Source organism: Penicillium samsonianum (genome assembly GCF_028829775.1).
Source record: "Penicillium samsonianum strain IBT 33392 chromosome Unknown utg000003l_segment0_segment0, whole genome shotgun sequence".
Classification (NCBI taxonomy): Eukaryota; Fungi; Ascomycota; class Eurotiomycetes; order Eurotiales; family Aspergillaceae; genus Penicillium; species Penicillium samsonianum.
Window position 1 is genome coordinate 8,109,937 of NW_026643261.1, and position 16,290 is coordinate 8,126,226.

Sequence of the window (16,290 nt, forward strand, 5' to 3'; positions counted from 1 at the left end):
AGGCCAGCTACGTACCCATGCACTTAATTGAAATCAATCAAGACAAGTTTTTCTCTATAAAGCGAAACCCTTAGCCTTTGTTTAGATGAATATGAAAAAAGAAAAAGGAAAAAAAAATATCGTACGTAAATAATCAAATAATATAGCGGGCAACAGGGATCTATCCTGTCAAATATCCTCTTGGCCTGGCTTTGGTCCTTTTCTTTCACTTTGTTCGTTTAAGGGTAGGGGAAACGCAGGGTGCTTACAACACCGACTAGAATTAATACTTTGGAACAGGAAAATACAACAGGGCACTAAATAATGAATATGTGTTGAAGAGGCCGCTACCGCATTCCCGACAAGTCCCACAGCTTCGTGGTTTTCTGCTTCATGAATTCACTGATATCCATCACTTCTGTCGCCTCTCCACAAAGCCGGTCCTCACTATCTTGTGGGAAGAACATCTGAACTGCCTTCATCATTGCAGTCTTGTCTGACCATGTTCGTGGAACCGTTTCGTGTTCTTTCAAAACCCGAAGCACGGTTGGTAGTTGGTAAGCAGGCAGATCCTTAGAAAGGTCTTTTCTGAGAGTATGCAAGTCGACTTTATCAAGGCCATCGTGGAGTCGCATAAGGGCAGCTACCCGGGTGTCGCACTGCGGATCTGCCACCGGCATGATATACCCCTCTGCGATATAAGGGAGCGCAATCAGACTGGCTTCGACCTGTGTTCGAGGGACTTTGTAGGTATAGAACTTGAACACTGCGTCAAGGAAGAATGTCAGATTATAGTTATTGCATAAAACGAGTTCGAAAGAGGGGGTAGTGCTTACAATCCATGTTTGCTCTTCCTTTGAAGATGTAACGTCCATTCTGGCGGATAACTAGGTCCCCAGTCTTAAAGAACCCATCTGAGTCGAAACGCTCTGCCGTAGCATCAGGGGAGTTCAGGTACCTGATAGACCAGACAGAGTTTGTTAGCGATTTTTGGTCGACCAAATGTGAAGGAGATACATACCCAAGAAATAATGACGGAGTCTTGACAAGAAGCTCCCCCTCTTCTCCTTGGGACAGCTTTAAAACCACATTCGGAAGAGGCGTTCCTAAGTCACCCTGGGCCACACCTATGTCAGCAAAAGCGTAGCAAGCGTAGCACAAAGTGTGTAATGTCTCACCTCTGCACTGCCCGATTCTTCATCGCAAACAGATATCTCCTGCGTTTCCGTAGACCCATATAGTACCCTAAGCGGCCGTCCACCGCACAGGTCTTGCCAAAATTCCTTGACACGATTTGAAGGCATGGCTCCCGTTGCGCATGCATCGCGAAGGTACTGAACTCCCTGAATGTACTCTCTGACCGTGGGCTCCGGCAATTTCGAAATGTGATTCTGGTAGTATTTCATCATACCATACCAAAAGGTAGGAGATAAGACAATCTTGGTGCCAGTTTGCTCACGTAGTTTCTCCCATATTAGGTTATAATGGCGTCCGAAATTCTGAATCTCAATGCGAATCCCTGTGAGAAGCATTTGAAATAGTTTTGTGAAGTAAATGGACCAAAATGCTCCTCTAGGTATAAGACACAGCTCGTCGTTTAGCTCGGTTTCTTCCATCCGAGCATATTTGTTGATAGTCCGACGGGCATGTAGAACGCCTTTCGGAGGCCCAGTCGTTCCTGAAGTAAAGAACAAGATACTAGGACATTCTTCAGACACCGCAAGCGCTGGATCGAGAGTATAGCCTGTAAGTGGAAGCAGACTGTTGGCATCATCAACTTGGCTCTCAATGGCCAGTGAGGTAATTTTGACTTCCTCTTGGATCTGCGCAGCGAGGTCGACTTGCTCCGGGCCAACAAGGAGACAGCGTGCAGCGCAGTGCCGAAGGATATATGATGCTTCGGCTGGAAGTGCGCCTGTGGCTGTTGTGTTTAAGAGCTGCTGTTAGTTGGTTGAAACATCATCGTTTGTGAGGGGACTCACGCATTGGCACAACTACTCCACCAAGGGACAGAACAGCGAGAGTCGCAACAATGAATTCATAGCCGTTTGGGGCCAAGACAGCGACATAAAAGCCACCAGGACTATCCAAAGCAGACTTGTCAAGAAGACCTAGGAGCTTTTGTTGGAGTTTCACAGTGCCATGGAGAATGTGACGATAGCCAAACTGCGTGCCAATACTGCGATCATCAACAATGACTTTGTCCTCTCTATGAGCGGCAATTCTTAGGAGTCTGGAGAAGATTGGGTCGTCGGGTAAGGCGTGGGTTTGTGGGAGCATCATACTTTCAAGAGGTATGTGATTTTCACAATTTCAGTTTGCGAGTTCAGGAACATTGAGAGAGTCTTAAAGATTCCTTGATCTTTCTTGATATTTGGCTATCGAGACACGTGATATGGATGATTTGCGACGTTGGCCGTCGACCGTCGACCCCGCAGATCTGAGGGCATTGAATGTGTTTGAAAATTTGGAAAACAAGGGCCCTCGGAGAGGTAATTTGCGCCACTGTCGCAACATATGGATACACCACTAACGCTTTAATGGACCAGTCCCGGTACCGAGTCGCCCTCATGCCAGGCTTATCGGAGGCTGCCCACTCAGACCCCATCAATAGCCTTCTCCTCAGAGTGGAGTTGTGTGAAATTGACGATATTGACAGGGTCACAATTTGATTCCGGCTTGGCCTACGACTGTTATTCTACTCCCCAACGCGTCACTTTGTAGTCGGTAAAGACAACTGCCATTTACAGATCCCAATAAAAAGTGCAACTATGCTCCATGTGAAATAAAAAGAGCAATCAGCCCTGGTGGCCTGAGATGCTAGCGCCAGTAGACCAAAGACCTAGTGTGCGGCGTCGGTGAAGTTCAAGCACAGCTTCGAAAACCCGTCTGACCGGCGCCAGAGATGTAGCCTCCATGTAATTGACAGCCCTCTACAGGCTGTACCACCACACAGCTTGGTCTCAACATAGTCGATGATATCCTGGGCTTTAGAGAAATAGGGAAATATGTTAGCTCGCGGGAAAAAAAACATCTAGATCTGTACAGGCCATACTTGTAATGAATTGGTCCGTATCTTCATCCGTAATGTTTATGTCAAATCTCTGAACCCGGGGTCAGTGAAATGGCGTCTTCAAGATTCATCGGCATTGGGAAACAAACCTCTAAAAGGGCGGCTGCCATGTGTGTCATACTTGACCCGTCTGCTACCAAGTCATCCTGAAGGTTGGCGTTGTTGGTCACCTATGGATAGATATCTCAGTGTTGATCTCAAGATGATGTATAAAAATGAAGCTCCATACCATATCGATGGACACATCAAACTGTTGGGCAATAACTGCTTTGACATTGGTCGCAAGGTCCGCCATCTGGGAAAGCTTTAAACTGGTAACCTTTTGCAGATTAATGTGTTGAGAGACGATTCCTGAAATGTCAGAATGGTAAGAGAAGAGTATGGAAGATGTTCAGGTGGACAAAGCGGGGATGCGCCAACCTATCTGGCATAAAGCAGGTCTATTTAAGAAAATGTTTAAGAGAACGGCATATGACCACATTGATATGAACCATCATCTGGTTGGTTTATTTCCACTTTCTTGAATCTTGATATTTTCATACAGATCGAAATTCTAAATCTGAATCGTGCATTAGGAAGCCTGCAGCACTAAAGCCCTTTCCCGTCCTCATCGGACGGCACAAGCAGACTAATTCATTTATGACATCTCGCTTCGCTAGCTGCACTTCTCTACTTCAGAGGCCGCTCACCGTTCTTCTTCCCCGCAAATAGATGGCGATTGGCAGCATCGCTGTATGTGTTCAGGGACTGAATAGCTGATGTACATATGGCATCAATGTCGCCATGGATGATGAATGCATTCCAGCCCATCTCAATCCTGCGCTCAAGGGTAGAAGGGGAGATGCCAAATCCCATGATTGGAAGATTATTGGCCTTTGCCGCATCTCGGATCTTTTGGAGGGCAGAGGTAAAAACAGGTTCATCCCCATCGAGACTGCCTACGGCCAAGTCCATGCACATGCGTAAATCACCGGTACCGATGAAAAGGCCGTCAACTGTAGGTAAGAGATATTAGCATATGCATGGTCGTAGGGAAATATGCCCACGAATAGAATCTGCTCTTTTCCTTTTTTTCCGCTCAATGGCAGGGCCGGGGAGGGATGGAGGGCACACACCACCTGGAACTTTGCATATCTCGTCAATGTTTTCTAAACCTTGCAGATCCTCAATTTGGCAAATCACAGCTGCATGGTTGTTCCACACATCATAGGTTGTTTGGCCCTCTGGCGTTCTATTTTGCTGATCATTGATCAGAGCGGCAGGTGGGAAGCTACGGTCCCCCATTGGCGGAAACCGAGCGAACCGGACCAATTCCTCTGCCTGTTTAGCATTTTGGACGTGAGGCATCACCACCCCCCGGCTCCCGCATTCAGGGCATAGTTGAAAAGCTCTGGTGAGCATCTTGGGATGCGCACAAATGGTACCATCGAGCCATTTGAGTGATATTGAATCGTTCGAATAAGACTGACAAGGAGTGTTGCGTTCAGAGGTGTGTGCTCCTACGTATAAATGAATTAGATTGGTTGCCATTATTGAGATATTGGCACCAAAAAGCTCACTATTTCAAGTAATTCAACTTACCGCGTCTATAAAACAAAAATGATACGGGGTTGAAGCAACAATTCGTGCCGCCTCTTCATGGGGGATTCGGTTTCCGGTGCCCCAGAGTAGCTCGCCAGATTTTAACATGGACTTGAAATTCGTGGGCTGAGCCAAGCTCAAAGCATTGTAGTCCTTTGTGTTGAGCATTTTTGTTTTCTCAAGCATCGTGTGATTCGGTGAGGATTGCGACTGTTGATCAAGGTGTCCAGAATATGTTTTCAAGAAGTAAAACGGGTTAAATTTGCGCGTATTCTTTTATTTATGTATGCATTCGGATCTTCTACTGCAATTATCGGTTGGGGTATCATTTTTCTATTGCAGCGCCGATGACCTGGTTCCTTTTTCATGAGAGAGGTTCTCCACCACCCGGAAGTTGTACTGGCCTGTTCTAATCAGCTATGATACCCGTAACAAGTCAATCCACAAGTCTATCCCGATAGCTCTGATTGAATGGCATGGGCAAGTTGGAGTTGCATTAGGAGAATACGACGCGCAAGTAATATGTACTAGTAGGGTGACACAAGGATGCGGCTCGTCGTCACTATAGTAGTGATTGCCTGTATACTTTGTATTTGCTGGAAATAATCGAAATATTGCATTTGGCAGTCGCATTGAAGACCCCGCTTCTTTATCAGGGGAAGCCAGGAGAAGATTGTTTGACTGAAATCATTTTAAAGCAGATATTTCTTATTCAAAAATCTCAACCCAAACATCCAACTATACTTCACCAACAAACTCATTGAAAATGGGGTCTTTCGAAATCACCAAACAAGCGGATCTCAAATTGATCTCACTATCAGGCCTTCTTGCCGGAGATGTTGATACTGTGAACGATCTTGTGTCTGCCTGTAAAGAAGTTGGGTTTTTTTACCTTGATTTCCGTGATGCCTCAACATGCGACACTTTGAAGCATGCTGATGCTCTTGCTGTCATTGGAAAATCCGTATTCAAACTACCGTTGGAGGAGAAAGAGGAGTACAGCACTGAGAAGTATCTGCCATCAAGGCTTCTCGGGTATGTTTCGCTTTGTCCAGCCTGACTCCCATTACACGTTCGCAGTGATGATGGCGCTAAAGTCTAATTATTTAGCTACAAACGAGCCGGCTGCTCCGTTGGGCCATTTTCTGGGAAAAAAGATGGCTATGAGAGCTTCTCGGTATGTTGCCATTCTTGCCATATCGGAGACTGGAGGATGAAAGATCGATATCTTCATCTTTCAACTTGAGGCAAATTAATCTAACTCACCATCTGAAGATTCATAACAATGGCATCTTTGGCCAGGATGCCATGATTGTCCCCCAAGCGATTGAGGAAACCCTACCACTCTTCGAGACATTCATGAGCGAGGTTCATGGATATACCGACTGTATCCTCTCCACTCTGTCAAAAGCTCTGGAGCTTCCATATGACTTGAAGGATTGTCACCGGAAGGACAAGCCATCGTCTGCAAACATGGCCATGCTGAACTACCTACCTTGGGGCAGCAGCGATGAGAAAATCGGAAACATGGCACATACCGATATGGGAACTTTGACTGTTGTTTTCACCCAGTCTGATGGCTTGCAGGCCCTGCTGCCTGGGACCGAGGAATGGTCTTTTATTCCACCCCGAGCTGGACACGCCGTTGTGAATGTCGGGGACTCCTTGCGCTTTCTGTCAAATGGCGCATTGGCCTCGTCTCTTCACCGTGTGGTCCCTCCACCTGATTCAACTGGCCAGGATAAGTTCTCCACGATCTACTTCCTGCGGCCAGAATTCGACGCCAAATTTACCACTCCTGATGGAAAGCAGATGAATAGTGTGGAGTGGCATAATCAGAAGTATGCTTTGTTCAGAGAAGCGAGCCTCGATGCCAAGCAGCACGGTGCCATGTTGACTGGTCGCAAGGACTGGATTGGCGCCACTGGCCAGTGAGCATTAGCGTGCCCGTGATCGATTACGTACCAACATGGGAAATCTTGCAGTAAAAAGCCATTGACCGCTGTGATAAGACTTCAAATATATTGTGGCAGGTGGAGTGCATGTAATCCGTTGTGTATTCCTGTCGATATCCCAAACTTGATACGGGTAGCGCTCTGGATCGAACCATACTGGGAAATGGAGGGCAACTGAATATTTCCCCGCGAAAGCGCATTGAATTGTTATTATTGTCCGTTATAGAAATAACCCGTATTTTGGTAGACTCGAAGCCTCGTTCTAATTTGTAGCACATCCTTCTGCATAATTTGGGTGTTGATACCACTCATCGAATGGTATCGAGATGGCAGAATACTGGTGCATGAAAAGCTCCGAATATGCAGGTGAGTTGAGCCCAACTTATACGAGTTAGTGTGCGGAATGTTGGATTTTGGAAGGGGGTCCTACGGTTATTGAAAGGGTCATATGGGACCACATAGTCGTCCGCGACAGAGCCGCTTGTGTTTTGATCTTGTCGCCCATGGTTACCAACATGTTCTTGCGCCGAAGTTGACATCAAAGACTCGGTAGGGTGATCAAATAGGTGTTGATTGGCTGTTAATGTATTAAAAAAACCGAAATTTGAATTATGGGATGGTCGTCGGTACCAGCTGCCATTGATTCGGGCGCCGTGGTCTTTTGGCCCGACTGTAGAGTGAGAGCAAGTATGCTCGAGGATGACGTCAATCGTGGTGATTTCCGGGAGCTCTGGATCGTCCTTTCCCCTGTTCAGGTATATAAGCATTGCGATTGATCAAAATTGAAGCCTTTCCGAAGGGCTTACCATTAACATCCTTCCGCTTCTTGCCTGTCATTTCCCTCAGTTTTGCCGCAATATTGTTGCCCAGTTCGGCAAGTTTCAAATTTTTCACAACATCATCGATGCCCAAGCTTTTGAATTTGAGCACAGCTGTATTCATTTTCTCTTTGGTGCATCTCGATGTGTACCTATAAAGTCTTCGTGAGACTAAGTTACGGAGGCGTGTGGAGGAGGAGCATACGCTGAGTGGGACACGTCTGAAGGCAATGCAATCAGATACCCCAGATTCGGTGTTTCACTAAGTATTTCCGTCCACTCATGATAGCTGCAGCCCTGATCGACCCAGTTCAAACATTTGTTAGCAGTCTTCTGGTTTTGAAAACGCCCCGGGAAGTCCCGGCAAAGCTTGTTGGCCAGTACAGCGCGCATTTCCCGAATCCAGTGTGTACCGGTATGATATCCGGCCTCGACGACATGCCGGTAGATGTTATAACATTCAAACCTATGGTATATCCTCATCAGATCGCGAATGTCAGCATTTTCTTTCTTCGTGGCTATCGCAGCTTCCCAGCCCTGCCCGGTTGGGAAGGCCGCTTTAGCTTCACTAATTGCACGTAGGAACTCTCCGCAATTTGTTTTACAAGCCTCTAATAGTCGTTTGGTGCTTGGCGCAAATTTGATTTCGCTGCATGTCGCCAATCCCGTTTTGCCAAAGGTGTCATCATCAGTCCCATTGTGGGGGGCTGTCGCTTCTGCTTGGTGGGAGTCGACTAGTACTGGAGCAATATTTGAAATAGGTTGTTGGAATAAAGTTGTATTATCCGTAAAGCCCGAACAGGGGGTGCTCTGGCTATCGATATGTGATATCACGGCTGCCATGTGGTTCGACCAGGTGCCTCCGTGCAACCTCGGCTGGTTTGGCTGGTCATCGTCATTCCTAGAAACCGAAGCGAGAGAAGGCTGGTGTTCTTGAGCATGACCAGTGTGGCTAGGTCTGTCTCCGGATAAACTTGCAGAAAGCCCATCCTGCAGAGATACTGTCCTAACAACCGAAGGCACATCACCTATCCTCCTAGGGTTATTAATAATGGTGGTGCCTGAATGATGATTTCTGGTCCCCCCCGGGCGGGAGATACAGCCCCTTTTGCCGCTCGATTCTGATTCTGGGGTCTATTGGTCACTGATAGAATTAGTGTCGCTAAATGAAATGAGGACCAGTTCATATGAGACACCGACCTTGCTTTGGTATAATAAAAAGAATAGGCGATTTAAGGCGGAGCTTTCGAACCCTGAAAGACGCCCAAGGCATTTTGATACTTGCTCAGCTGAGATTCTGGTCTCATTTGCGCTGAAAAATCGAGCGAGTTGGGCAAGCAAGTCGTGTAACTCTGGTTTGTACTTCTGCTGGATGCTCATCCTGGAAGAATGGTGGGTTTGAGGAAAGGGCAACTTACAACTTAGGTTGGACGAGATCGGGGTTCATCAACATTCAGCTTCGCTAGCGCTGAAAGCGATCAGCACTGACCCCGGCAAAGATCGTGTCTATCTGGGCGCTCTCAGCCAGCCCATCACATCTGTACACATGTAGGCGGTCTCGGCTCATCACGATTTGAACCCCACTTATGCATGAATCTGGGAGAAATTCACAAAGATGTGGGGCTCCAAACTGAATAAACCTTATTTTTTGTGATGAGTGAAAAGAGGGCGCCTGCTCGAAAGTTTTCGAGAAGTGCAATGTACGCGACCGAAGCTGAGTTGAGGGCTATTCGATAATTAAATTCAAGGCTGAAGACGATCCGGGCGCCGGGGGCGGGGGAGTGGGGGCGTGTTAGAAACAATACCAGATAGAGCGCCGAATAGGTCAGTACTGAGGTAGCTCCGCTACTCGTAGCTCTGAGGTAGGCGAAAGTTAACACAAACTAACAAAGTTCAATTTGATCGAGAAGTGCTCAGGACATGAATGAGTGTTCTTATATTGGGGGGTATGCAAGAGGGGGCGTGCACGACTTCCCGCCGGTATACGAACCCGTGGACCCCAAGGAACAGTGTCTCGCTCATAAACCTCCTTACTTCTCACATTAACCTTGGAAACATTTTTGGGATCGCGAAAGACCAGAAGAGGTATACTGCACCACATAACATCTTCTGGCTATCATATCACTCCTTGGTTTGTTTTATCATTATCTCGATCATGACTATCAACAAACACCTTCGCAATTTTAACATCGAGGCTGTTCGGAAACAATTTCCAGGTCTCGATAAAGGTTCCATCTGTCTAAACAATGGTTCTGGTGCTCTGGTTTACAGAGGGGTCATTGAGAGGTGAGTTCTTCTCAAAGCCGTATAGAATGGTGTGATAGAAATCTTTCAATTAACAATTGATTAATACATAGTATCACTCGCACCATGTCTTCTCCCCATATGAATCTACGTGGCCTGGACTCAAAAAGCGAGATCGATGTTAAAGAGCGTACTGCCCAATACGCGAAGCTTGCTTCATTCATGAATGCTGACCCTGACGAAATCGGTAAGAGTTACTCGGCACAGATATTCTTTCGTATAGCAACTTGCCATAGACAGACGAAACTCTCTTGATGGCATCTGAATTCCTGTGTTGCTAACGAGTGTTGCGAATGAAGCTTTTGGACCTTCTACGACGGGGCTTCTACGAACCCTGACCAACTCCCTCCGTCCGAATCTCAACGCAGACTCCGAAATGATAGTATCTGTTCTTTGCCATGAGGCCGGTGTGACTGCGTGGGTTGCCTTGGCAAAAAGTCTGGGTATCTCTATCAAGTGGTGGACGCCAGCCGGGGGAATGGGAAACAATAAAGATCCCAAGCTCACCCTAGAAACACTTCGACCTCTCCTATCCTCCAAGACCCGACTTGTATGCTGTGGGCATGTGTCAAACATTACCGGAACCATCGAGCCCATTAAAGAGATCGCAGATCTCGTCCATACAATCCCTGAGGCCTTGATATCCGTGGACGGAGTAGCCTGGGCTCCTCATCGCCCCATCGACGTGAAAGAATTGGGTGTCGACTTCTACGTTTTCAGCTGGTATAAGGTTTTTGGCCCTCATATTGCACAGATCTATGCCCGGCGGAGTGTTCAGAAGCGCTACTTGACCAGTCTCAACCACTACTTTTTTGACCCCACCGCTTTATCCGTGAGGCTGGGCCTCGGCAACAGCTGCATTGAGCTCGAACATGCTGTGGTCCCCATCATCAGTTGGCTCGTCAATCAGATTGGCTGGGATTCTATCATTGCCCACGAGGAAGTCATCACAGCACACCTTCTCGACTATTTGACGGCCAATCCTGACCTTTACACCGTATATGGGTCGCAAACAGCAGATCCGAACGCTCGGGTTTCCTTGATCAGCTTTTCCGTGAATGGAGTCGCGTCTGACAAGGTTGCGGAAATGATTCATGAAACATCAAACTGCCGGCTTATCACTGGTGATTGTTGGTCTCCCCGTACCGTCCACGATGTTCTTGGACTGGCAGATGACGGTATCATTCGAACAAGCTTGGTCCATTACAATACCGTGAACGAAATAGAGACATTCATTCAAATACTGGATCAGGTAGTACGCACCTTAAAACAGTGAAATGCTGGGATGTCAGTTGTCCATTGTCAGTTGTGGAATATGATATGGATATAGATGTTGAAAATTGAAAGAAATTTTACCAGTCATTTCGGTGTGCTTACATTTCAGCTTACACAGCGTAGAGGGGCAAGGGAAGAGAAAGATGATGTGTGGAAGAGAGAAGTTCTTGATATACCTAAACGACCAACTACTGAAGGGTGATACCCTGAGGCCACCCTTTGTGACCAAGCTAGTACACCCCCTTTGTCCTCCCACGATTTTAGTGACAGTAACACCATCCTACGGTCCGTTCGTTGGCATTTTGTCCTGAGACCGAAAGAACATGAATGACCTTGCCAGTGCCAAAAACTGGTGGCAAATTCGGACACAACCGTCTGATACACCAGATCCGTATTCGGCGTCAGAGTCCCAATATCACACTTCTTCATGATTTTCCTCTTCTCGCCCGGCCCTTTTTCATACTGGATCGTTCGTAACCGGCGTATAGAGAGAGCTGGCGGTGGAGATAGAAGTGCAGTGGACATTGCAGCATGGGACTTGCACTCAGCCCGTCATATTCCGATGTCATCTACCCCTCATTTTACATTTTTCTATTCTTGAAGACGTGTCCCAGACATAAATAGGGCTTTAACACTGGAGGGGTTCGAATGTCCTTCCGATTTCTGTACTGAAACCTTACTTCCTTTGTTCCAGAATGACTATAACTCAGGATGCGCCACCGGTGCCAAATGGCCAGAAAGACGGTGCCACCGAGAGACCGCTCATCGTGGAGCCTTTAAAGCTGAAGGGTCTCTTGGATAACTACAAGTCCTATAACGTCACTCCCACAATCGGAACGGAGTTCCCTAACGCCAACGTGGTGGAATGGATGAAAGCTACGAACAGTGATGAACTTATCCGGGACTTAGCTGTCACCAGTAGGCATACAGTCTATGATTGTTTGATAGCATATGGCTAACGAGCATGAGCAGTCTCTCGTCGAGGCGTTGTTTTTTTCCGCGCCCAAAATGACCTTACCGATGAGCTTCAAAAGGAGTTGGCCCTTCGCTTAGGCCGTCTCACAGGCAAACCGGAATCCTCAACACTGCACATCCACCCTCTGACCAACTACAATGATGATCGGGACCCGAATCTCAACGTTATCACCACCGACAAGGCCACTAACCCTGCAGAGGACCTTTGGAAAAACAGGCCCGCCGATATCAGAAATAGTTGGCATACGGATACTAGCTATGAACCCAATCCCGCCGACTACTCGATCTTGAAGCTCATCAAGCTGCCCGAAACCGGTGGAGGTATTCAATCCCATTCTATCTCTTCCCCAGTTGTTTTTATGCAGTTCTGATTGTTAGCACGTAGACACAATGTGGGCCTCATCCTGTGAAATCTACGACAAAATCTCCCCCGCCTACCGCAGCTTCCTGGAAAGCCTTACTGCCACCTTCTCCCAGTCTAGATTACCAGTCACGGCTGCTCAGAAAGGATTCGACCTTTACTCCAAGCCCCGTGGGTCCCCCAACAACGTTGGCACTTCTCTCACTGCCGTCCACCCGGTCGTTCGCACCAACCCCGTCACAGGGTGGAAGAGTCTTTTTGGCGTTGGAAACCACATCGAACGCATCAATGACGTGACCCCCGATGAAAGCAGGCGGTTGCATGATTGGTTCCTGCAGATGATCGTTGAGGAACATGATTGTCAATTGAGGCATCGGTGGGAAAATCCCTACGACATCGGTGAGTACTCTATCCCATATGGTTTCCATGTTTAGGGTATCTAATTACTGCGCAGCTATCTGGGATAACCGCTCGGTTTACCACACCGCTATTTTTGATTTTGCTGGCTTGGGCGCCCGTACAGGTCATCGTGCTGTTGGAATCGGCGAGAGACCCTACTTCGACCCGAACAGCAAGACCCGTCGTGAAGCCCTTGCTATGGAATGAACTCGGCCTAGCAATGCTACTCAATTTTCTGTCAAGGATTATTAAATTCAGATACCTGCAGGGCCTGCCCATGCAGGCATTGTCTTGCGTTTGAATTTATCGAACAGGTTGCTTGCCTCGCATCACGTAGACCTACTAGTATAAACTCTATCGTAATCTTAAGAGCAGTTACTACGTGATAGTCTCCACAGCTTATTTCTGGTTATATCACCGTCAAACTAGTCCGTCTAATTTCCGACTCCAGCCAATACATCTCGGCGCTTGGGTCGACTAGTGAGTTAGTGTTCGAATCAGTCGTCTCAGGTGTGCTCCTAGCTTACGCCACAGCTTGACTCGTGCTTGACTCGTCAGGGCCCTGTTCCCGTTTGGTTGGCTTACGTTCCTAAAAGGACCCTTTGTCTTCCTCTCGATCCGTGTCTTTGGATGATTATATTATTTTCACCTAAAGATGATCGATCGTGCAATAAATATTTCTCTAAATATTCCCACGTAGAATTCCCCGCACAAAAATGCATGCTTTTGAATCTTACATAGGTAGAGTTTTTGGCGGAACTTTATTGGAGGCGCCCGTCGTAAAATATGAAATTGCGCAGGTACGCAAGTAACTAAATTCCAAATTGCCTAATTTACTACAGTTGATTTTAATACATTTTAACCTGACCATAAAATCTTATTTTCTTAGAATAAAATTCGAAGAATATGATTCAATTAGAAAGACCTATAAGAACGCAGAAGCTCTCTAACAATATTTACCTATATTCGAGTCAAAAACCTACATATTAAACATGTTAGGATAATCAGATGGTAAAGACATGGATAATATCGGAACATTTCGGTGATGGGTTGTGAATGGTGCCAGAATTGATATTCGTTGTATTCTTCCCTTTGATCCAAAAAAGAATTTACTGGATTGAAGGATGTTCTGCAGGCGAGAGGATCGATGTACAAGACAATTGAAACATATGCATTTTTCTTCTCATAGTTATCAATTCACGATCGTACAGGGTCGTACAAGAGTTAGCTATTACCCCTTTTCCTCCCAAGGCGGAGGAATGCTCGTATTGTTACATGTAAGGAGGTGACTCGTTATGACCAATGTCAGGGGCTAGATAAAGTTCTAGGAATGTATCTGATTGGACATGTGTATGTATGGTGGCGTTTCAATAGGAGATGCATCTAACATGATCGTCGATCGTCAGGTTCGTCTCACTGAAACCTTAAGTGCAGCCTCCAGAGCTTCCCACGGGATACTTCACATCTTCATCCTCACCGTTCATTTTTTCAGTCTTTGCATGCTTCACGGCGCTGAAGTCATGTCGACCGAACAAACGCCCCTGCTTCCTTCTCCCACACAGGAGCGCGCTCTGAAGTGGACGGTAATCGCAGCGATTTTCTCGAGCTCGATTGCCTCTTTTGTTGCTGCTGCTGGTAAGTTGTGCCATGAGGGTTCTGTAGCTCCTTGCTGACAACATCAGCCAGCACCATAACCTCCACTCTGTCGTCTACGATTGCGGACGAGTTTCAGTCGCTTGCCATTATCTCATGGCTTGGTGCCGGGTACCTCATCGGCCTGACCGCGACACAGCCATTGGTAGGCAAACTCAGTGACATTTTTGGTCGGAAAGCTAGCTTTGTCTTCGCTACGCTTGTGTTCACTCTTGGGAATTTGGCCTGCGGATTCGCCCCTTCGCGCACCATACTTATTTTGGGACGGGTCATTGCGGGTATTGGCGGCGGTGGCTGCACTTCCATTTCCACCTTTATCTCATCAGACCATGTCCCACCGAGGTATCGTGGCATATGGCATAGTATGTCTATCGTGGCATACACCGGGGGCATGGGCTGTGGAGCGGTAGCCGGTGGTGGGATCAATGATGCTCTGGGCTGGCGGTGGGCGTTTATTATGCTTGCCCCCATCTCGGTCTGCGCTGGTATTGGTGTGGCTGTTTTCCTGCCCCGGGAATCGACGGAAAATGCCAGCTTTCGCGAGCAGCTAGGACGGATTGACTACGGCGGCTCCATCACATTGGTCTCGTCTCTAGCGTTGGTCCTTATCTATTTGAACCATGAAGACGCCCAGGCGGTTGCGCTTCTCCCTCTGGCAGGGCTATCGCTCGCCCTTTTCATAACGATCGAGCTCCGCTTTGCTGAGGAACCAATCTTTCCCCTGACGATGTTTGGTACGCCAACGGTTTTAGCAGCATGCCTCTGCACCGGATTCATGTCAGTGACAATGTACACGTTGATGTATTATGTCCCTCTCTATTTACAACTGCGGGGACACTCTACCAGTCAAACGGGAATCCTCATTCTCCCGGAGCCTGTAGGCGGTGGACTGGGATCCTCCATGGTTGGGCTTGTCACAAGTATCTCTGGCCAGTACTGGTTGCCGAAGACCATCCAGCCGATGCTCGTTGTTCTTGGCTCGGTGGGGTTCGTGACGCTCTCTGTGGGCTCGCCATCCGTCTTGCCTGCAATCTATCAGTTTGTTTACGGGTTCGGGTATGGTGGACTTCTGACCGTACTGTTGCTTGCTTTGCTCAGTGCAGTTCCACACCATTTGCAGGCCACTTCAACATCTGTACTACTTACTTTCCGATCCATTGGGTCGACGATCGGACTATCGGCTGCCGGTGTCATTTTTCGCAACCGCCTCAACAAACAAGTCACGAGCCCTAGTGAGCACGACCAGTTTCCCTCGCTGAATTCGACAGTCAGCTACCTCCAGTTGCATCAATTCCATGCTCAGGACGGCGGCGACGAGTTTCAAGATGGCTATATGTATGCGCTACATGGCACCTTCCAGCTCGCCGCGGGCTTCGCAATTGCTGGTTTTATTTGTGCCATGTTTATCAAGAATTATAAGCTGAGATCGACTCTCTAGGAAAACAAGTAGAACACCGTGGCACAAGGCAAAAATGATGCAGCCCATGAGCCCGAGCCTGTATAATATGACTATTATTTATGTGCAACCATCTATTTATTGAACATAAGTGACCTACTGTGTCTGGTTTCAACTTACTTCCTGAATTCCTCCACTCCAAGCTTTTCCACAAAGTAATTCCCCGGACTGGTGGTATATTGCAGCAATCTGTGCAGGAACTACGGTCCTCTCTCCGCGCTAAAAGGCGATCAGATCCACTTAGGGGGTGCGGCGGGGTCAAATGAGTTTCTAGAGCGGCTTTCATTTGCTCTTTGGTACATCTGGATGTGTACCTGTACGGTCGGGAAGGCCGCTTTAGCTTCCCTGATTGCACGTAGGAACTCCCCACAAGCCATACCCGGTTAGGAAGGTCCCTTTTGCTTCTCTAATCGCACGTAGGAATCCTCCACGATTTGTTTTTCAGCTCCCCAAAAGGAGTT

At 47.5% G+C, this 16,290-nt stretch overlaps 7 protein-coding genes across 7 annotated transcripts; 4 read left to right on the top strand and 3 right to left on the bottom strand.

Annotated features, from left to right (window-relative positions):
- Positions 1–326: 326 nt before the first annotated feature.
- Positions 327–2,262, bottom strand: N7471_006755 (class I adenylate-forming enzyme family protein; the record flags this gene model as incomplete). The annotated part of the gene is made up of 5 exons (XM_057279474.1): positions 327–745; positions 816–937; positions 1,001–1,095; positions 1,158–1,900; positions 1,962–2,262. 5 exons carry the CDS (start codon positions 2,260–2,262, stop codon positions 327–329), a joined length of 1,680 nt encoding a protein of 559 aa, XP_057139084.1.
- Positions 2,263–2,821: 559 nt separating this feature from the next.
- On the bottom strand, positions 2,822–4,819 carry N7471_006756 (uncharacterized protein; the record flags this gene model as incomplete). The annotated part of the gene is made up of 8 exons (XM_057279475.1): positions 2,822–2,967; positions 3,035–3,083; positions 3,142–3,222; positions 3,282–3,403; positions 3,742–4,047; positions 4,168–4,372; positions 4,477–4,551; positions 4,634–4,819. The coding sequence occupies 8 exons, from the start codon at positions 4,817–4,819 to the stop codon at positions 2,822–2,824; spliced, it is 1,170 nt and encodes a 389-aa protein (XP_057139085.1).
- Positions 4,820–5,399: 580 nt separating this feature from the next.
- On the top strand, positions 5,400–6,568 carry N7471_006757 (2OG-Fe(II) oxygenase family oxidoreductase; the record flags this gene model as incomplete). Its single annotated transcript, XM_057279476.1, has 3 exons — positions 5,400–5,668; positions 5,744–5,810; positions 5,909–6,568. The coding sequence occupies 3 exons, from the start codon at positions 5,400–5,402 to the stop codon at positions 6,566–6,568; spliced, it is 996 nt and encodes a 331-aa protein (XP_057139086.1).
- A 282-nt stretch (positions 6,569–6,850) lies between these two features.
- Positions 6,851–8,249, bottom strand: N7471_006758 (uncharacterized protein; the record flags this gene model as incomplete). Its single annotated transcript, XM_057279477.1, has 5 exons — positions 6,851–6,969; positions 7,019–7,165; positions 7,219–7,335; positions 7,395–7,558; positions 7,612–8,249. The coding sequence occupies 5 exons, from the start codon at positions 8,247–8,249 to the stop codon at positions 6,851–6,853; spliced, it is 1,185 nt and encodes a 394-aa protein (XP_057139087.1).
- Positions 8,250–9,561: 1,312 nt separating this feature from the next.
- Positions 9,562–10,986, top strand: N7471_006759 (aminotransferase; the record flags this gene model as incomplete). The annotated part of the gene is made up of 3 exons (XM_057279478.1): positions 9,562–9,692; positions 9,764–9,897; positions 10,010–10,986. The coding sequence occupies 3 exons, from the start codon at positions 9,562–9,564 to the stop codon at positions 10,984–10,986; spliced, it is 1,242 nt and encodes a 413-aa protein (XP_057139088.1).
- Positions 10,987–11,680: 694 nt separating this feature from the next.
- N7471_006760 (TauD/TfdA dioxygenase family protein) lies at positions 11,681–12,927 on the top strand (the record flags this gene model as incomplete). Its single annotated transcript, XM_057279479.1, has 4 exons — positions 11,681–11,903; positions 11,958–12,281; positions 12,346–12,720; positions 12,776–12,927. The coding sequence occupies 4 exons, from the start codon at positions 11,681–11,683 to the stop codon at positions 12,925–12,927; spliced, it is 1,074 nt and encodes a 357-aa protein (XP_057139089.1).
- A 1,292-nt stretch (positions 12,928–14,219) lies between these two features.
- On the top strand, positions 14,220–15,811 carry N7471_006761 (Major facilitator superfamily domain general substrate transporter; the record flags this gene model as incomplete). The annotated part of the gene is made up of 2 exons (XM_057279480.1): positions 14,220–14,355; positions 14,403–15,811. 2 exons carry the CDS (start codon positions 14,220–14,222, stop codon positions 15,809–15,811), a joined length of 1,545 nt encoding a protein of 514 aa, XP_057139090.1.
- Positions 15,812–16,290: the final 479 nt, after the last annotated feature.